This window comes from Phocoena sinus, chromosome 10, assembly GCF_008692025.1.
Source record: "Phocoena sinus isolate mPhoSin1 chromosome 10, mPhoSin1.pri, whole genome shotgun sequence".
Taxonomy (NCBI): domain Eukaryota; kingdom Metazoa; phylum Chordata; class Mammalia; order Artiodactyla; family Phocoenidae; genus Phocoena; species Phocoena sinus.
Window position 1 is genome coordinate 62,840,337 of NC_045772.1, and position 18,363 is coordinate 62,858,699.

General features: G+C 42.1%; 1 protein-coding gene across 2 annotated transcripts in view; it reads left to right on the forward strand.

The window, feature by feature from the left end:
- The window catches only part of SLC11A2 (solute carrier family 11 member 2), a 36,903-nt gene that overhangs the window by 15,198 nt on the left and 3,342 nt on the right, over positions 1-18,363 (forward strand). Inside the window, exons 6-17 of one of the 2 annotated variants that reach the window (XM_032646212.1) lie at positions 1,277-1,383; positions 1,476-1,544; positions 1,909-1,979; positions 2,087-2,154; positions 3,538-3,693; positions 4,562-4,720; positions 5,534-5,620; positions 6,509-6,628; positions 6,783-6,932; positions 7,500-7,573; positions 8,422-8,575; positions 13,310-13,363. In XM_032646212.1, the coding sequence (XP_032502103.1) occupies positions 1,277-1,383; positions 1,476-1,544; positions 1,909-1,979; positions 2,087-2,154; positions 3,538-3,693; positions 4,562-4,720; positions 5,534-5,620; positions 6,509-6,628; positions 6,783-6,932; positions 7,500-7,573; positions 8,422-8,575; positions 13,310-13,363 (1,269 nt within the window). The remainder of the gene's footprint in view (positions 1-1,276; positions 1,384-1,475; positions 1,545-1,908; positions 1,980-2,086; positions 2,155-3,537; positions 3,694-4,561; positions 4,721-5,533; positions 5,621-6,508; positions 6,629-6,782; positions 6,933-7,499; positions 7,574-8,421; positions 8,576-13,309; positions 13,364-18,363) is intronic. The other variant, XM_032646213.1, reaches the window with a different exon arrangement.

Sequence of the window (18,363 nt, forward strand, 5' to 3'; positions counted from 1 at the left end):
GTTTCCTTAGAAAAATTCTGTTTGAGTAAACATTTACCTTTCACTCTGCCTTTTGGTACCTAGCAGTGCCCAGTTCACAAACGGGCAGGGGTATTCTGTCTAAGCACTTTCATTCATACATCCATAGTACTCCATCGCTTTGCATTATGCATATTTTCTTTTTTGTTTGTCTTTGCCGTAAATTTGAAGAAAGTGAGTTTTTTCCTTTTACTGCAAATTATATTACGCAGGATCTTTGGATTTGTTAATAATGATTTTTCAGTTACCTTGACCCTGAAGTTTACACTGTCCTCTGTAGTTTCCTTCTGGATATTTTGGGCCTTTCTTGCTGCTACCTAAGGCAGGAATGGATGGACCCAATGTCTGGAAGACAGCTTTAAACTGGCCTGATCTTTAGATAAGTACTCATCTACCTGCAGTTTGTCCTAAATGTTTAATCTCCTTTCCTGGCTGTGAGAAAGTATCCTTACCTGTTTTGTTTTGTTTTTTTCTTTTTCTTTTTCTTACATGCTTCTCAAAAAAACAAAACAAAACAAAACAAAAAAACCCCTTGATAATTTATAATTTCTTTTAGCTTCTCTTTCTTCATGTATCTTAGCAGTTGTTTTTTGTGGCATATTTTTTGGGTAGTAGGTACCTGGAGGTGTTTTGTTTTTTTTTTCCCCCTGGCCTCAGTGAGCCAGCACTACTTAATTGCTTTCTGCTGGATTATTTGACCAGATTAGTTCCCAGATTTTGTTATAGGACACCCAATTCCAACCACTTGGCCCCAAGTCCCTTTGCATATTTGTCTTTTTTACTTGCTTGTGCATTACTACATTAAGGATGACTCCAACCTTTTCATGCTTGTTTTGTCTCTTCAGCTATGGTCAGGATAGATATTTTCTTCTGCAGCATTTCTGTTCTCTCCTGAACAATATTTTGACCATCTTAGCATCCTCATTTTCCCCTAAGACTTTTAAGATTGTTTTCAGGCAAAAAATTAAGTGGAAATAATGGATGGAAATTCCATTCTTCTGTCAAGTGGAAAGAAAGGAGAAAAAAATTGGAGTCAGCCGCTGCCCTGACCTTGACTCACAGGCTCTGCCACATAGAAGCAGTCTGGTCTTCTCCAGCAAGGGGCCAAGTGGAGCTGAGTTCTGGTACTTTATCTCTAGACCGAAAGCTTTTAAAGGACTCTTTATGGATCAGTGCCAAAATGTGAATTCCAAACTATGGGGGAAAGTTCTTAGAAGTGATTAATTAGAACCATATCTTTCTGCTCTTTGGTGTTTAGGTTCCACGAATTATCCTGTGGCTGATGGTGGAGTTGGCTATCGTTGGCTCAGATATGCAAGAAGTTATTGGCTCCGCCATTGCCATCAATCTCCTCTCTGCAGGAAGGTGAGGGGTTTTTCTCTAGAAAGTAATCAATGTTTTGCTAGATTTCCAAGCAAGTGTAAAAACAAAAACCCAACTCATTTTCAATTTTCAAGATTCAACTCAAGTATCAATACTTTTCCTGTGGAACCTTTCTGGAACCACCTTCTTCTCTCCTGGCAAATGTAGGTTCTATATCTTCCATGTTCGTATGTTGGGTCATGAGACCCAACACACCCTTTATTATCCAGGGTGTGGCAGTGGGTATTACAATTAATTTGTATGTCAGTTTATCCCACTAGACAAGTGAGCTCCTTGAGAGATAAGACTCATACTTTTCAGCTTTGTATCCTGGTTGTCTGAAATAGTAGACAAAGTTGAATGAATGAGTTACTTTACTTGGTGCTGTGCCTGGCCTCCTGCCACTGTTCCCTTTTCCCTAAGTCCTTGCTCCTCCGAGTGTTGTATAGCTGGAGAGCTGTTGGGAAGAGAGTGTTTCTCAATGTTTCTTTTCTTTCCTTTAATCTCCATTTCTTATCTCTGACCTAGGGTCCCGCTGTGGGGTGGAGTTCTTATCACCATTGCAGATACCTTTGTATTTCTCTTTTTGGATAAATATGGTAAGCAGAGTGGGAATGGAGGGGTCAGTCAAAGGAGCTGCTTTCCATCACGTGGCTGATGGGGGAGTCTGCCTTCTGTGAGCTCACTGCTGCATTTTCTCCCTTAGGCTTGCGGAAGCTAGAAGCATTTTTTGGTTTTCTCATCACTATTATGGCCCTCACATTTGGATACGAGGCAAGTGTTACAGGCTGTTCATTAGCTTTTTAAAACAATTTTTTTTCCTTTTATTATAAAAGACAGTATTTGTTAACAAAAAGCCAAATTCAGTCCTGAGCAAATTTGGAAGGAATAAGAGGTAGCAAAGACTAGTGTCCAGGAAGGCCTGCAGGGACTCCTAGGTCAAAAATGATTAGAATTTCCAGGACTTTCCAGACTAGACTCCCTGGTTGCAAGTTGGCCATCCCAACAGCAGAACAGCCTTGGAGAGGGTTAAGGAAGGGATTGCAGGGTTATTCTTGGCTGTTACCTTAGAGGGATTCTGTTTTTGTTCATCCTGGTTGATGATAACTGCAGCTTGGACTTTCTCTGTAATGCAGCAGTTAATGAACTATAGGGGATATAGTGCATGTTTCCCGGTTTGTCCCCCAACCCAGATACTCCATTGGGTTAACCCTAACCCTACTGTTATATGCACCTACAGTAATAGCACCTTTCTATATCCAATTGTTATAAACTGATTTCTGCTTATTGACCTAGCTAAACTTTTCTTTTTTAAATTAATTTATTTATGGCTGTGTTGGATCTTCGTTGCTGCACATGGACTCTCTCTAGTTGCGGCGAGCAGGGGCTACTCTTCATTGCGGTGCGCGGGCTTCTTACTGTGGTGGCTTCTCTTGTTGCGGAGCACGGGCTCTAGGCACATGGGCTTCAGTAGTCGTGGCATGCGGGCTCAGTAGTTGTGGCGCATAGGCTTATTTGCTCCACGGCATGTGGGATCTTCCTGGACCAGTGCTCAAACCCGTGTCCCCTGCATTGGCAGGCGGATTCTTAACCACTGTGCCACCAGGGAAGTTCGTGGCTTAGCAAACTTTTAAAAATGGATCTACTCTGAGTAGATGATACAGCTTGGTCTGAGGCTTCCAAGAGAAATGCCAAACCAGGAAAAAGTGTGTATGAGAAGTGTCTCTGAATGAGTCTCAGCAGACGCTAGTGGCAAACATAAGTGATTTTTACATACATAGGTGAACACAGGAGCATGATTAGTGTGGGTAATCAAGAATTGACTCGATTCTTGGGTGTGTCTCACAGGAGTTACTGTGAAGCTAATATCAATAAGGCCCTTAGTAGCCATTTTATTTCTTTAGAGTATTAATTACATTCTCTACACATCTATTTTGTTTATCTAAAATATGATGTGAAATATCTGGATACCCCAGTCCTAAATTCTCTGACCTTGTACTGCTTGGTTTTTTTGGATGGTTCTGTATTCCTCATTTCCTATGTAGCTGTTGATGAAGGGGTTTAAGGAGTAAAGGTTGCAGAGTGTTCCCTAGCACTGTGTTACTCCCCTGGTCTCATATTCCAGTAAAGGCTAATAGCTGTTTGGTTGGTATGTAGTATGTTACAGTGAAACCCAGCCAGACCCAGGTCCTCAAAGGCATGTTCCTGCCATCCTGCTCAGGCTGTCATACCCCACAGATCGAGCAGGCTGTGGGCATCGTGGGTGCTGTTATCATGCCACACAACATGTACCTGCATTCTGCTTTAGTCAAGGTAAGCAAAACCCATATCTCAGTGGCCTGTGTAGTTCATGGGATCTTTTCCTTTGGTTGCAAGGGACACACACTTAGTTTACAACTGTTAGAGCCCTGAAGGAGCAAGATGTTTTTCCATAGTTGGACTCCACACACTTGGACTCTGTTTTAATCACCAAGGTGACCAGAGATAACTGACCCCATAAAGAAGGGACTAAAGTCCTTCTTAAAAGGTCTGAAGGTGCACCGTGTCTCTTGTCTTTAAATCTCAAAAGCCTGAGTGGCCTCGTGGAGGTCAGGAGGAAAGAGCCCAACCTGGCTTTTACCAGTCAGTCCAACACAATAGTTTGCTGGGAGATTTCAGAGACCTTTGTAATTAAGGTTATCTACCCCTTAGGTCTGAAATCAGGTTGTTTTTGTAGGTCAGTGTTTTTTTGTTTTTTTGCGGTACGCGGGCCTCTCACCGTTGTGGCCTCTCCCGTTGCGGAGCACAGGCTCCGGACGCGCAGGCTCAGCGGCCGTGGCTCACGGGCCCAGCCGCTCCGCGGCATGTGGGATCTTCCTGGACTGGGGCACGAACCTGTGTCGCCTGCATCGGCAGGTGGGCTCTCAACCACTGTGCCACCAGGGAAGCCCAGGTCAGTGGTTCTTGCAGCCACAGTAACTGAGAGCTCAGCAGTCACTCGGTCACTTTCCCGTTTGGGGATGTGTGGTATCATCAAAGGGTCATGGAGTTCTTAGTGAACCAGGATGTAGGCGGAGTCTCACATTTCATGTGGTTAGTTGTTTGCCCTCTAGGTCTTTCATCTGACTCCAAACTCATGAAATATTACAAGGAAACTTGTTCCAACTAGTCAAAAAAATGACCGTTGCTGTTATCTCTCTAGTCCAGACAGGTAGACCGAGCCAATAAGGAGGAAGTTCGGGAAGCCAATAAGTACTTTTTCATTGAATCCTGCATTGCTCTTTTTGTTTCCTTTATCATCAATGTCTTTGTCGTCTCAGTCTTTGCTGAAGCATTTTTTGAGAAAACCAACGAGCAGGTGGTGAGTAAGCCAGGGTCCTGGGTGGTAGTGAATGTGAGGGTAAAGAGGAGGCTGGATTGGGGTAGGAAAAGGTGACAGTGACTTAGAGCTCAGGGGAAATAGATCTCAAGCCTCAATGCTGCTCCCTAAATCACTGCACTAGTCGTGGGTTACAGTTTGGGGGCTGTGACCAAGCCTAGACCCATCTTTCCAAGCTTTTGACAGGGAAGGGAGCTTGCCTCAGACAAAGATTGCCTCATGCTATTATTAGTGGCTTCACGCCTGTTTGACTCTTTGTCATCCCCTTTTGTTTCCTGCTACCCAACTACTAGCCACTTGCCAGTTCTGCCATTTGATGGTGACAGGTTGGGCGGAGCCAACAGACAGAAACTGTGGCTACATAGACTGTCTTGTCCTTTTGAATTCTCTGTCATCTTGATTCCTGATTGCCTATCTAGTTTTGATCACTACTTTCTTATCTATAGGACCTCTGACTCCTGGCTCTGCTTTGACTAAGTGGGTGTCCTATCATATCTGAAGCCCCCTTAAGGGCCCTCGCCTCCTGTCATCATTTAAAATGACCCAGCATTCGTGTATTACCATGCACACTCTAACTCAGTAAATGTTTTTGATGGCACGGGGGTGTAGAAAGATTACGGAGGAAGATCTCAAGTGACACTGCAGCCCGTCTCTGCCCTTATCACAACCTGTGTCCAGTGTCTTGCCTCCAGCATCCATCTCTTGGGTGACCTGTGTATAATCTGTAGGAGAGGGCTTCTTGTCTGGGTGCTGGCCTCAGAAGTAAAAGTTGTTCCTCAACTGCTTTGGTTCCAGGTTGAAGTCTGTAGAAATATCAGCAGCCCCCACACTCACCTTTTTCCTGACGATAACTCAACACTGGCTGTGGACATCTACAAAGGGGTAAGCCTATTCAGATTTCTGATCTTCGCTCCTGAATCAATATTCTTAGCATAATATCTGGTCTTTTCTGTGGGTTCACTTCAGAGCTCAGCATATCTTCTCCGGAGTGTGTTTTTTTCAGAGGTCCAGATGCCGGACAAGCCTTTTGGGTTACGTGGAAGGGAATAGAAGATCAGCTGAAAAGATGAATTGTATCAGCAAATCCCAAACTTGTGTTCATAGTATATTGTTCTATAGGACGTTAATTGGGGTGACTAAAGAAAGTGTTCCTGGGAATTCCCTGGTGGTCCTGGTGGTCCAGTGGTCAGGACTCCGTGCTCTCACTGCCGAGGGCCTGGCTTCAATCCCTGTTCAGGGAACTAAGATCCCGTAAGCCGCATGGGGCGGCCAAAAGAAGAAAAGAAAGTGTTCCAAGTAAAGTGGTGGTCTTTACTGGGACCTCTCTATCCCTTTTATGCTGGTTACATTGTGAACCTCCAAGAGTAGAATATATAGTATGTAGCATTTGCAAAATTTATTTGAGCTCTCTCTTCATTCCTGTTACCATCTTGCAGAATAGGGTGTTAAGGAATTCAATTTGGGAAGTGTTGTGGACTTTTTTTTTTTAATAGTTAAGATATAGGTTGAGGATAAAGGCTTTAGGAGCCTAGAGAAGAGAAGGGACTAGGCTGAGGAGAAATAAAGGTCCCTCCAGCAGAATTTAAGTTGAAAGCCTCTAGAATGAGGTCAGGACCTACGTCTAGCTTCTGTTACAGTGCCCAGCACAGCACTTGGTATAGGTAGGTGCGTAGCCAGGAAGAGGGAGAAATGTCGCAGAGGAGTGCTGTTTGGAGTGTTGTCTCAGGTGGTCTTTGACACAAACATATCTTTCTCCCTTGCCTCTCCCAGGGTGTTGTGCTGGGGTGTTACTTCGGGCCTGCTGCACTCTACATCTGGGCAGTGGGGATCCTGGCTGCAGGACAGAGCTCCACCATGACAGGAACCTACTCTGGCCAGTTTGTCATGGAGGTACCTGCTGTTTGGACTGGGATAGACTAGAGGAAGAGGACATTGCCCTTTTGTTACTTCTTAATCCCATGTATCTGAGGTCTTCCTGAACCTCCCCAGACCTTTTCCTGTGTCCTATTCCAGACATTCATCCTGCTTCTGTGTTTCCTTCTAGGGATTCCTGAACCTAAAGTGGTCACGCTTTGCCCGAGTGATTCTGACCCGCTCCATTGCCATCATCCCCACTCTGCTTGTTGCCGTCTTCCAAGATGTAGAGCATCTGACAGGGATGAATGACTTCCTGAATGTTCTTCAGAGCTTACAAGTGAGGAGGGAGCTGGGGAAGCTCACATCCCATTGAGTCAGGCAGCATTTCGTATTGCCCGTAGTTACCAAGCCTAGTGCTGCGTGCTGGGGAAAACTCAGAGGAAGAAAGAGGCACAGTCTTGGTCTATAGCAAATGCATATGAAATCCCTGGCAACTGAAAGGCTTTTAGAAAGGGCTGGGTTTTTTAGCTTGGTTTTTTTTTTTTTTGAATGGGAGTTATAAGCTATAATCACACATAGAACACAAAACTATTGTTCGTTAATCCAAACAAACATTAAATAACGTATAGGACACTGCTAGATTTTGTGGAGATTAAGAAGACAAGGCAGATACAAATTTTGTATCTGACACTATGTATAAGACACTATGATCATAATTGATGCTAGGTTAATGACACCTCTACAGATTTCCACATAATGCTCTAGCGTGTTGGAATGATGGGAATAATTTCTCATGGAGTAGATGAGACAGGGTCTGTGTTTCCCTTTTGCTAACAGTGCTACTCTCTGGGGTGATACAAGGACCCCCAGTGGCCCTATCTGATCTTAGTTTTTTCTTTTCCAGCTTCCCTTTGCTCTCATACCCATCCTCACGTTTACGAGCTTGCGGCCGGTAATGAGTGAATTTGCCAATGGAATGTGAGTGTACTTCTTTTAGTTCCCCAAATATATATGGATAGGAAGGGTATCTTCATCAAACAGGCCAGTCAGAAAATAAGTCATAGGGGAACTATATGCTTTGAGAGGTGATTGCTAAAGCTGCCCCCTCGGTCTTTGACTTAGAAAATGGAGACTGTGAATGTAACAAAGGAGGGCAAGCACAGTTTTCATTTCTGGGGGAAATTTTTCAGCTTTTAGGGCTTTAACTCTTTAGCTTCAGCCACTTAAGTTTAAAGCACCTTAATTCCATGTTAAATGATCTTGATGAGAAGGGCATAAGCTAATACCTTTTATATACATCTTTAAAGGACATGGTTTATTTGAAATGACTTGTTACATCTCTAGGGACTCATGACTTTTTGCATTTTCAGGGACTTCAATAATAGGGATTATTTGATAGTGTTTTTTTTTTTTTGGTACGCGGGGCTCTCACTGTTGTGGCCTCTCCCATTGCGGAGCACAGGCTCCAGATGCGCAGGCTCAGTGGCCATGGCTCACAGGCCCAGCCGCTCCGTAGCACGTGGGATCCCCCTGGACCGGGGCACGAACCCGTGTCTCCTCCATCGGCAGGCGGACTCTCAACCACTGCGCCACCAGGGAAGCCCTGATAGTGTTTTCTCCCCCTCTTTCTCCCTATCATTATGTAACTATCATTATGTAACAGATTAGGCTCATTTAACCTAATCTGGGACATAAGAACCACTTTTCAGTTCATTTTGAAATGCCTCTTAACTCCTGTCCTGTGTACCCCAAAAGACACAGTGTCTTTTTATGTTTGTGGACAGGTTGGGCTATTCCACCAATAATTGTGCTGTTTCTTTTTACAGAGGCTGGAGGATCGCAGGCGGTATCTTGGTCCTTATTGTCTGTTCCATCAACATGTACTTTGTCGTGGTTTATGTCCAGGAACTAGGGCATGTGGCATTGTATGTGGTGGCTGCTGTGGTCAGCATAGCTTATCTGAGCTTTGTGTTTTACTTGGTAAGTCCATTTGGGAGGGGGCAGGGGCATATAGGTATCAGGGTGGCCGAGGTGTGGCTAGCACTCAGAAATGAAAGGACCTGAAAGTCGTTAAACCAGCGGTGATTAAACAATTTTTTTTTTTTTTAAACATCTTTATTGGGGTATAATTGCTTTACAGTGGTGTGTTAGTCTCTGCTTCATAACAAAGTGAATCAGTTATACATACACATATGTTCCCATATCTCTTCGCTCTTGCGTCTCCCTCCCTCCCACCCTCCCTATCCCACCCCTCTAGGTGGTCACAAAGCACCGAGCTGATATCCCTGTGCCTTGCGGCTGCTTCCCACTAGCTATCTACCTTACTACGTTTGTGAGTGTGTATATGTCCATGACTCTCTCTCGCCCTGTCAAAGCTCACCCTTCCCCCTCCCCATATCCTCAAGTCCGTTCTCCAGTAGGTCTGCATCTTTATTCCTGTCTTACCCCTAGGTTCTTCATGACATTTTTTTTTCCCTTAAATTCCATATATATGTGTTAGCATACGGTATTTGTCTTCTTCTTTCTGACTTACTTCACTCTGTATGACAGACTCTAGGTCTATCCATCTCATTACAAATAGCTCAATTTCATTTCTTTTTAAGGCTGAGTAATATTCCATTGTGTATATGTGCCACATCTTCTTTATCCATTCATCCGATGATGGACGCTTAGGTTGTTTCCATCTCCGGGCTATTGTAAATAGAGCTGCAATGAACATTTTGGTACATGACTCTTTTTGAATTATGGTTTTCTCAGGGTATATGGCCAGTAGTGGGATTGCTGGGTCATATGGTAATTCTATTTGTAGTTTTTTAAGGAACCTCCATACTGTTCTCCATAGTGGCTGAACCAATTCACATTCCCACCAGCAGTGCAGGAGTGTTCCCTTTTCTCCACACCCTCTCCAGCATTTATTGTTTCTAGATTTTTTGATGATGGCCATTCTGACTGGTGTGAGATGATATCTCATTGTAGTTTTTTTTTTTTTTTTTTTTTTTTCTCATTGTAGTTTTGATTTGCATTTCTCTAATGATTAATGATGTTGAGCATTCTTTCATGTGTTTGTTGGCATTCTGTATATCTTCTTTGGAGAAATGTCTATTTAGGTCTTCTGCCCATTTTTGGATTGGGTTGTTTGTTTTTTTGTTATTGAGCTGCATGAGCTGCTTGTAAATTTTGGAGATTAATCCTTTGTCAGTTGCTTCATTTGCAAATATTTTCTCCCATTCTGAGGGTTGTCTTTTGGTCTTGATTATGGTTTCCTTTGCTGTGCAAAAGCTTTGGAGTTTCATTAGGTCCCATTTGTTTATTTTTGTTTTTATTTCCATTACTCTAGGAGGTGGGTCAGAAAGGATCTTGCTGTGATTTATGTCATAGAGTGTTCTTCCTTTGTTTTCCTCTAAGAGTTTGATAGTTTCTGGCCTTACATTTAGGTCTTTAATCCATTTTGAGCTTATTTTTGTGTATGGTGTTAGGGAGTGATCTAATCTCATACTTTTACATGTACCTGTCCAGTTTTCCCAGCACCATTTATTGAAGAGGCTGTCCTTTCTCCACTGTACATTCCTGCCTCCTTTATCAAAGATAAGGTGTCCATATGTGCGTGGGTTTATCTCTGGGCTTTCTATCCTGTTCCATTGATCTATCTTTCTGTTTTTGTGCCAGTACCATACTGTCTTGATTACTGTAGCTTTGTAGTATAGTCTGAAGTCAGGGAGCCTGATTCCTCCAGCTCCTTTTTTCGTTCTCAAGATTGCTTTGGCTATTCGGGGTCTTTTGTGTTTCCATGCAAATTGTGAAATTTTTTGTTCTAGTTCTGTGAAAAATGCCAGTGGTAGTTTGATAGGGATTGCATTGAATCTGTAGATTGCTTTGGGTAGTAGAGTCATTTTCACAATGTTGATTCTTCCCATCCAAGAACATGGTATATCTCTCCATCTATTTGTATCATCTTTAATTTCTTTCATCAGTGTCTTATAATTTTCTGCATACAGGTCTTTCGTCTCCTTAGGTAGGTTTATTCCTAGATATTTTATTCTTTTTGTTGCAATGGTAAATGGGAGTGTTTTCTTGATTTTACTTTCAGATTTTTCATCATTAGTATATAGGAATGCCAGAGATTTCTGTGCATTAATTTTGTATCCTGCTACTTTACCAAATTCATTGATTAGCTCTAGTAGTTTCCTGGTAGCATCTTTAGGATTCTCTATGTATAGTATCATGTCATCTGCAAACAGTGACAGCTTTACTTCTTCTTTTCCGATTTGGATTCCTTTTATTTCTTTTTTTCTCTGATTGCTGTGGCTAAAACTTCCAAAAGTATGTTGAATAAGAGTGGTGAGAGTGGGCAACCTTGTCTTGTTCCTGATCTTAGTAGAAATGCTTTCAGTTTTTCACCATTGAGGATGATGTTTCCTGTGGGCTTGTCATATATGGCCTTTATTATGTTGAGGAAAGTTCCCTCTGTGCCTACTTTCTGGAGGGTTTTTATCATAAATGGGTGTTGAATTTTGTCGAAAGCTTTTTCTGCATCTATTGAGATGATCATATGGTTTTTCTCCTTCAATTTGTTAATATGGTTTATCACATTGATAGATTTGCGTATATTGAAGAATCCTTGCATTCCTGGAATAAACCCCACTTGATCATGGTCTATGATCCTTTTAATGTGCTGTTGGATTCTGTTTGCTAGTATTTTGTTGAGGATTTTTGCATCTATGTTCATCAGTGATATTGGCCTATAGTTTTCTTTCTTTGTGACATCCTTGTCTGGTTTTGGTATCAAGGTGATGGTGGCCTCGTAGAAGGAATTTGGGAGTGTTCCTCCCTCTGCTGTATTTTGGAAGAGTTCGAGAAGGATAGGTGTTAGCTCTTCTCTAAACGTTTGATAGAATTCACCTGTGAAGCCATCTGGTCCTGGGCTTTTGTTTGTTGGAAGATTTTTAATCACAGTTTCAATGTCAGTGCTTGTGATTGGTCTGTTCATATTTTCTATTTCTTCCTGATTCAGTCTAAACAATATTTTTAACCATAAAATCTACCTTGATTCCTAAGAGCTATCATTTTTCTATTTCTGTCACTTCTGTCTGGTTTCCATTCTTAATAATTCCTAACAAGAGAGTGTAGTATGTTTGAAGAACTAAAAGGAGATCAGCAGTGTAGAAAGTAGAGAGTGGTACGAGATGGGATTGGAGAAGGGAGCTGTGGAGTGTGATTTCAAATCTTTGGAGAGCAGCACATGTGGGTTCACAGCCCTGCCCAGCTCTACTACTTAATAGCTATCCAATAAGGACATAATTAAACAGTGATATTCTCTCATTGAGTTATTCTAGAGTTATTTTAAAATGATGGTTATAAAATATAGCTACATAGAAAAGGAATGCAAAATTGTGTACACCTAGATAATCAAAAAAATTTTCAAAAGTCCAGAGTAAATTATGTAAAAATCGTAATAGTTGTTGTCTTAGGCTGGTGGGATTATGGATATATTCTTTTCTCTATTTTCCACATCTTCTGTAACATTACTTATATTAATGAAAAGCAGCTATAGCAACAACAAATCCACCTCCCTATTCTACACAGGTTTCTCTGAAAAACAGGAGTTGAGGATTAGGGACAGCAGACTTCATACCATGTCTGCTACAGAGAATGGCAGGGATGGAGGGTGGAAACTCACTGCTCATCTTTATAACACTTACCTAGTCCCCATGCCAATGTCTGCTACAGGTTATGTACTTGATTGAGAAAATCATTTTAGTGAATATTGAAAAATTATGCCCTGGATGGATATATCCCTTCTTTTTTCCTCCCCAGTAAACCATGGACACACTAAGATTATGCTGACCATAATACAGGGACTTATTCCAAGGAAACCCAAGTAACTGAGCATGTCCTTGACAGAAACTGTTTTAAAAATTTGCTATAGAACTTAAGGGAATCCTTCCTTCGTGCAAATTGGTTGTGAAGGTGCCGAGTTCTCAGTCAGCCTGCGACTACTGAGATTGTTGAAGACCCATTTTTAAAAATAAATTTATTTATTTGTTTGTTTGTTTATGGCTGCATTGGGTCTTTGTTGCTATGCGCAGGCTTTCTCTAGTTGTGGTGAGCGGTGGCTACTCTCCGTTGTGGTGCGCGGGCTTCTCATTGTGGTGGCTTCTCTTGTTGTGGAGCATGGGCTCTAGGCGTGCAGGCTTCAGTAGCTATGGCATGAGGGCTCAGTAGTTGTGGCTCCTGGGCTCTAGAGCGCAGACTCAGTAGTTGTGGTGCATGGGCTTAGTTGCTCCACGACATGTGGGATCTTCCCGGACCAGGGATCGAATCCGTATCCCCTGCATTTGCAGGCGGATTCTCAAGCACTGTGCCACCAGGGAAGTCCCTGAAGACCCATTTTTAAGGCTTAGGGCTGATTCTAGAGTGAATTACTACTGTTTAGCTCTAAAACGTATACTTACAGAGCAGCTCAGGAGACTATAACAGTTGTATTAGCCAATCAGTCATTCCCCCTATCGTGAGGAATGGGGTAGGACTGAAGAAAAGTGGTCTTCAGGGAACTCTCCCAGTCAGCTAAAAGAAACAAACCAAACACAAAGCAGTAGGAACAGAGGGAGCTCAGTATTGAAAATAGTATGGCAAAAGAGGTTTGTATCTGAGCAGTGCAATGTGGGCAGTCATGGGTAAGAGGTCAGTGAATGATGACTGTATTTTCTCTTTCAGGGTTGGCAATGTTTGATTGCACTGGGCATGTCCTTCCTGGACTGTGGGCACACGGTAAGCACCTCTAAAGTCCTGCTGACCGAAGGAGCCACCAGTGGCTATACTAAGTAAACACTGGGTCAGTCTGTCTGTCTTCCGCAGGTAGCCATCAGAGCCAGTGTGTTGCTATGGTTTACTGTGTGAACATAGCCAAAAGTATGTGCTGTTGCACAGACTGCATTTAGGACTCAACTGTTTGTTGGGAAAGGCTTTGCATATGTGTTTGAAAGAAGCCATTATTTTTCTTCCTGACCTCCTAACCTGGGAACTGGATTAGGTAGGGTCCTTGAAAAGCTGACATCTGCTGCTCTCAAACAACACTAAACTCTTTAGCTGCTCAAGGGCCAGCTTGTTTTATCGTTTTGAGAGATTATCATCTATGCCTGATTCTTTTTTTTTTTGCGGTACGCGGGCCTATCACTATTGTAGCCTCTCCCACTGCGGAGCACAGACTCCAGGCGTGCAGGCTCAGCAGCCATGGCTCACGGGCCCAGCCGCTCCGCGGCATGTGGTATCTTCCCAGACCGGGGCATGAACCCGTGTCCCCTGCATCGGCAGGCGGACTCTCAACCGCTGCGCCGCCAGGGAAGCCCTATGCATGATTCTTAACAAGACTGACTATATGTTAAAAAAACATATTTGGAAAATGCAGTAAATTTTTCATGATACAAATTACAGAATGGGTATGAAAGTTTTGTTTATCAAAAGATAATGGATTTTAAAAGGCTGAGAAATACTTTCCTTATGCATGCCCTTTGAATTATTTTAATTATAAAAAAATAAAATCTCAACTAGAGTGGTTTGATCCATTTGAAATATAAAATTGTGAGATATCTACCTCTATCAGGTTCAGGATTCTCTTAACTTATTTTCACTTTAAATTTCTCTGGATGTTAAGAGGGGTGAGAAAGCATAAAGAAGATGGTAAATGGATAGATAGCAAAACTCACCTGTAGGTGGTGGTTACTCATCTCATTTGAAAATCACTTCGATGATTTTCCTCAGAGACTGAAAGCTTATCGAAATTTTCTTGGGAGTCCTAATTTTAATAACTTTCATGTTAGTACCAAGCTTTCCTGACGGTATTTCTTCTTGAGCACTTAGAGTCATGAAACCTTCACCTTCCTCCTTCAGGAGGGTAGTGATAGAAAGAGATGGTAGCGCTTATGCACTGATGTTCTCATGAGACTTTGGGGTGAGGAGAAAAACTTGAAAGAAGAAGAGCCATCTGTTTTATTCCTAAAAGCCACCTTCTACCAGAATCGTCACCTTTTTCTGAAGCATGCCCAAGACGACTTGCAAGGCAATCTCGGGAGCTCTGGATCTAACGGTTGCAAAGCTCGCTCGCTCTCAGCAAGTCCTTAGGTATCACTATGGTTACAGAGTTCTCTCAGCAGGGTTGTGCTGGGCTACCTCTCTTCAGCCATTCCCTCAGAGGGAAAAACTTTGAGACCAGATGGTGGAGCTCTGGAATCAGAGGAGATGGGTCCCTTCAGCATGCAGCTGCTGCTCTTCAGCCACTTCTGACATTTTTACATGTGGAGCCTGAGACTATGTGATTATCTCAAACCAAATCACATTTGTCTGATGGAGATAAATAATCAAGTCTTTTATAGCCACTGACTTGGAGAGAACAGTAATGGGAATGGCATTGAAGGACTTTTCATTTTTGGTGTTTTCCTTCTGGAGTCCTTGTTGATTGATGTTCTCTGTTCACCTGAGCCCCTAAAGGCATTATTGCCGATACTTTGTACACAGTTAAAAGCGTAGACTGAATGGACTGTCTTTTATATGGCATTAAGGGTAAGCTACTATGTTTCACTGACCTTACCTTTATCTCAGCCCCTCCAGTGATACAGCACAGGATCATGAGAGACAAATTTCCCTAACTGTCCCTCCTCATATCCCTCCCTCTCCCCTACCATCATTCCCCAAATTGACATAAGACCATACTGAAGATATCGGGGACTGACATCTTAAGCTCTCGTCTGGCTGCTGTAGGTGAGGGCCACATTGACAAAATTCTTTGTAAGGACACTACAGTAACATTTACCTTTGCCCCCAGTCTGGGTGAGTCCAGTCTCAGATTCACAAATATTTAGAAGCCCAGGTAAAAGCTGCTAGTTTTCTTTGAAAAGTTATATATATGACTTGCAATGACGGAAAATTTCTTCCCAGTTAAATGGCATTTTATATCAGTGTGTGTGTAGTAGTATTCAGTGTTAAAAACACTCCTATACTGTATTCCATTTGATCCTTTCAGATAGAAAGTGTACTTTCTAGTCAGCCAGTACTTTGGGTACAATAAACAATGTTTAGGACTGAAGTCTTCCAGTGCCAGCATGTGCAGTATGTTTGTGTGGAATGTTTAAGGATATACAATTGTATTTTATGTAAACTGGTCCTTGTTCTCCATAAATGTGGCATGAAATAATTGTGCTGCTACAGCATACTGGGAATTAACAGGGATGGGAAAGAGCTGCAGTTTGGCTCCTGTGAGGTCCTGCTAGTGGTTTTAGGAGTGATTGCAGCAAGTTTTTAGTGATCATTCAACAATATGTAAACTTGGTTTGTAATTAAAAAGTTTTTTTTCCTTTTTCCAATTTGGTTTCCTGGGTATTTTTTTAACTTTGAAAATACTTTATTAATGGGGCGTCAACCACTTTGAAATACTGAAACATCAACTACCACCTGGAATGACATACTAAACTCACACTGTTAGTGATTTCTCTCTTTAGAAGAGAGAGAGAAATACAGTTGATCTCTGGACAACCCGGGGTTGGGGCACTGACCCTCCATGGAATAAAAAAATCTGTGTAAAATTTATAGTTGGGCTTTCATGTTTATAGTCGGACCTTCATGTCCAGTGTTCCTCCGAATCTGTGGTTCCACGTTCTCAGATTCAACCTGCCTGGGGTCATGTAGTATTTACCATTGGGAAAAAAAATCCACGTATGAGTGGACTCACGCAGTTCAAATTCATGTCGTTCAAGGCTCAATGTAGGTTTAGTTCCCAGAAGACTTGAAGAATTGCAGACACCAAACACTAATTTCTATTACCCATTTAGTCAGATAGTTTTGCCATTGCTAAAGGTTACATCATTACCATATTTAAAGTTGAAAAAACATTGTCATCTGGCCTTTTTCTGCTCTAAGCGGAACATTTTTCTATCTGTAGTCTTGTTTCACCATTGAGGTCTTTTATATTCTGTATATGCTACCAGAAAAAAAGTATGAGTATTTGAAAAGTATGAGTATTTGAAAAGAGAAACCAAAATTGTTTAGGTTAAAAATGAAAGCATTTTGGCAGACCTGATGTAAATGGAAATATTGGCACCGTTTAATAAAAACAAAGACAGAGCTCAGACACAGTAAACTACTAGCCTTGTCACCAAACACATGGCAGGAAAATCTACGTCAGCACTTAATTTGTTTCAAGAATGTCACTAGAACTTCATTTTCCCTTTCTCTGTTGCAAGCTTTCCCTGTTTGTCTTACAGGAGCTGAATACTGTAAGTAACACCATAGAAGTTACCTGGCAATTTTGTTCTCCATGTTGTCCTTCCTCATTTAGCTCTCCCTTCTAATTTTGTTTTTGTTTGAATCTTTTTTTTTTTTTTGCCTTGCTGCGTGGCTTACGGGGTCTCAGTTCCACTCGGGCCCATGGCAGTGAAAGCCCAGAATCCTAACCACTAGGCCACCAGGGAACTCCTTACTTTGGATTTAATTTCAGAACTAAAATCGGATGCATAACAATTTGAAGATCCTGATCTGAGATATTTCCTTTAGCTCTGCCCTCTGGAGTGCTTTCTGTTCCTTCCTTGGATAGGACCAATGCATCCGAATGTGTCACCTTCTCTTGGCACCTTGGCTTTTGAATGTTAAAAATGACTAACACACTGCTATGTGTTAGCCGGGGTCTTTGCACTCATATGATCTCATGTAATTCTTATAACAAGAGGATCAGCCTCTATATAGATAAGGCAACTGAAGGACCAAAAAGTAAAATAATACATCACTAAAAAGTGGGCAATTGGCATTTGAACTTGAGTAGCTTAGTTCCAGAGCCCACATCATCATTACCAGTCATGCTATATAATATATAGTATACACTTCATGCGCAGTTAAGACACCAAGCTTTGGTGTTTAGCAGCTCCAAGGACAGCAACATATCAAAGATACTTTGCTTGATCCTCTGATGCGTGCTAGAATATGGTTTAGATCAAAAGCTGCCAACTGGTAGGCTAATTTTGTTTGGCCTGTGCTAAATTTTAAAAAGTACCTGAATGCTTTTTCAGGTAGGTGTGGAAAATGGGCAGGGCCTTCTATGATCCTACCCCAGCAATAACTAAGGACTCATAGTTTATTCATTTGCATACCCCTCTGCCCTTGAAAGGTTTAGCCAATTCCTGTAGCAATTTACCCCGTTTCTTAGTGCCTCCGAGCAATATGTCAGACTTCTCCAATGAAGGAGTGCTCTCTGCTAAGTCATCTAAGTGATGCACCCTGGAGGTCATGGGACTAAAAATGCAACCCTTGCTTTCTACATAATGAAGAAGCCCACCACCTTAGCTCACTTGAGAAAAGACTGCAGTGAATTGTCAGTGTATCTGACAATCGCTCTTGGTTACTAAAGCTTGAGTCATAAGACCTTAAAGTGAGTAAGCAAGCTGAAGTCCCGTTGTTCCGCCCTAAGGCCAGTGTGACTCAGTAATTTCCTAGCCCACTAGTTGAGAATAGTTTTATCTTGGGCTCCATTTGGTTTCATCTTCACACAGTCATCACAAGCTTGTGAGGTATACAGGGCAGTTTGTAATGTGTTAAAAAAATTATTGAAGACTGGAACTTCCCTGGTGGTCCAGTGGTTAGGACTCCACACTTCCACTGCAGGGGGCGCAGGTTCGATCCCTGGTTGGGGAACTAAGATCCCGCATGCTGTGTGGCACAGCAATTACTAAAGACTAACATGAGATAGCTTATTAACGTACTTGACATTTTCAAATGTAGCGTTTATT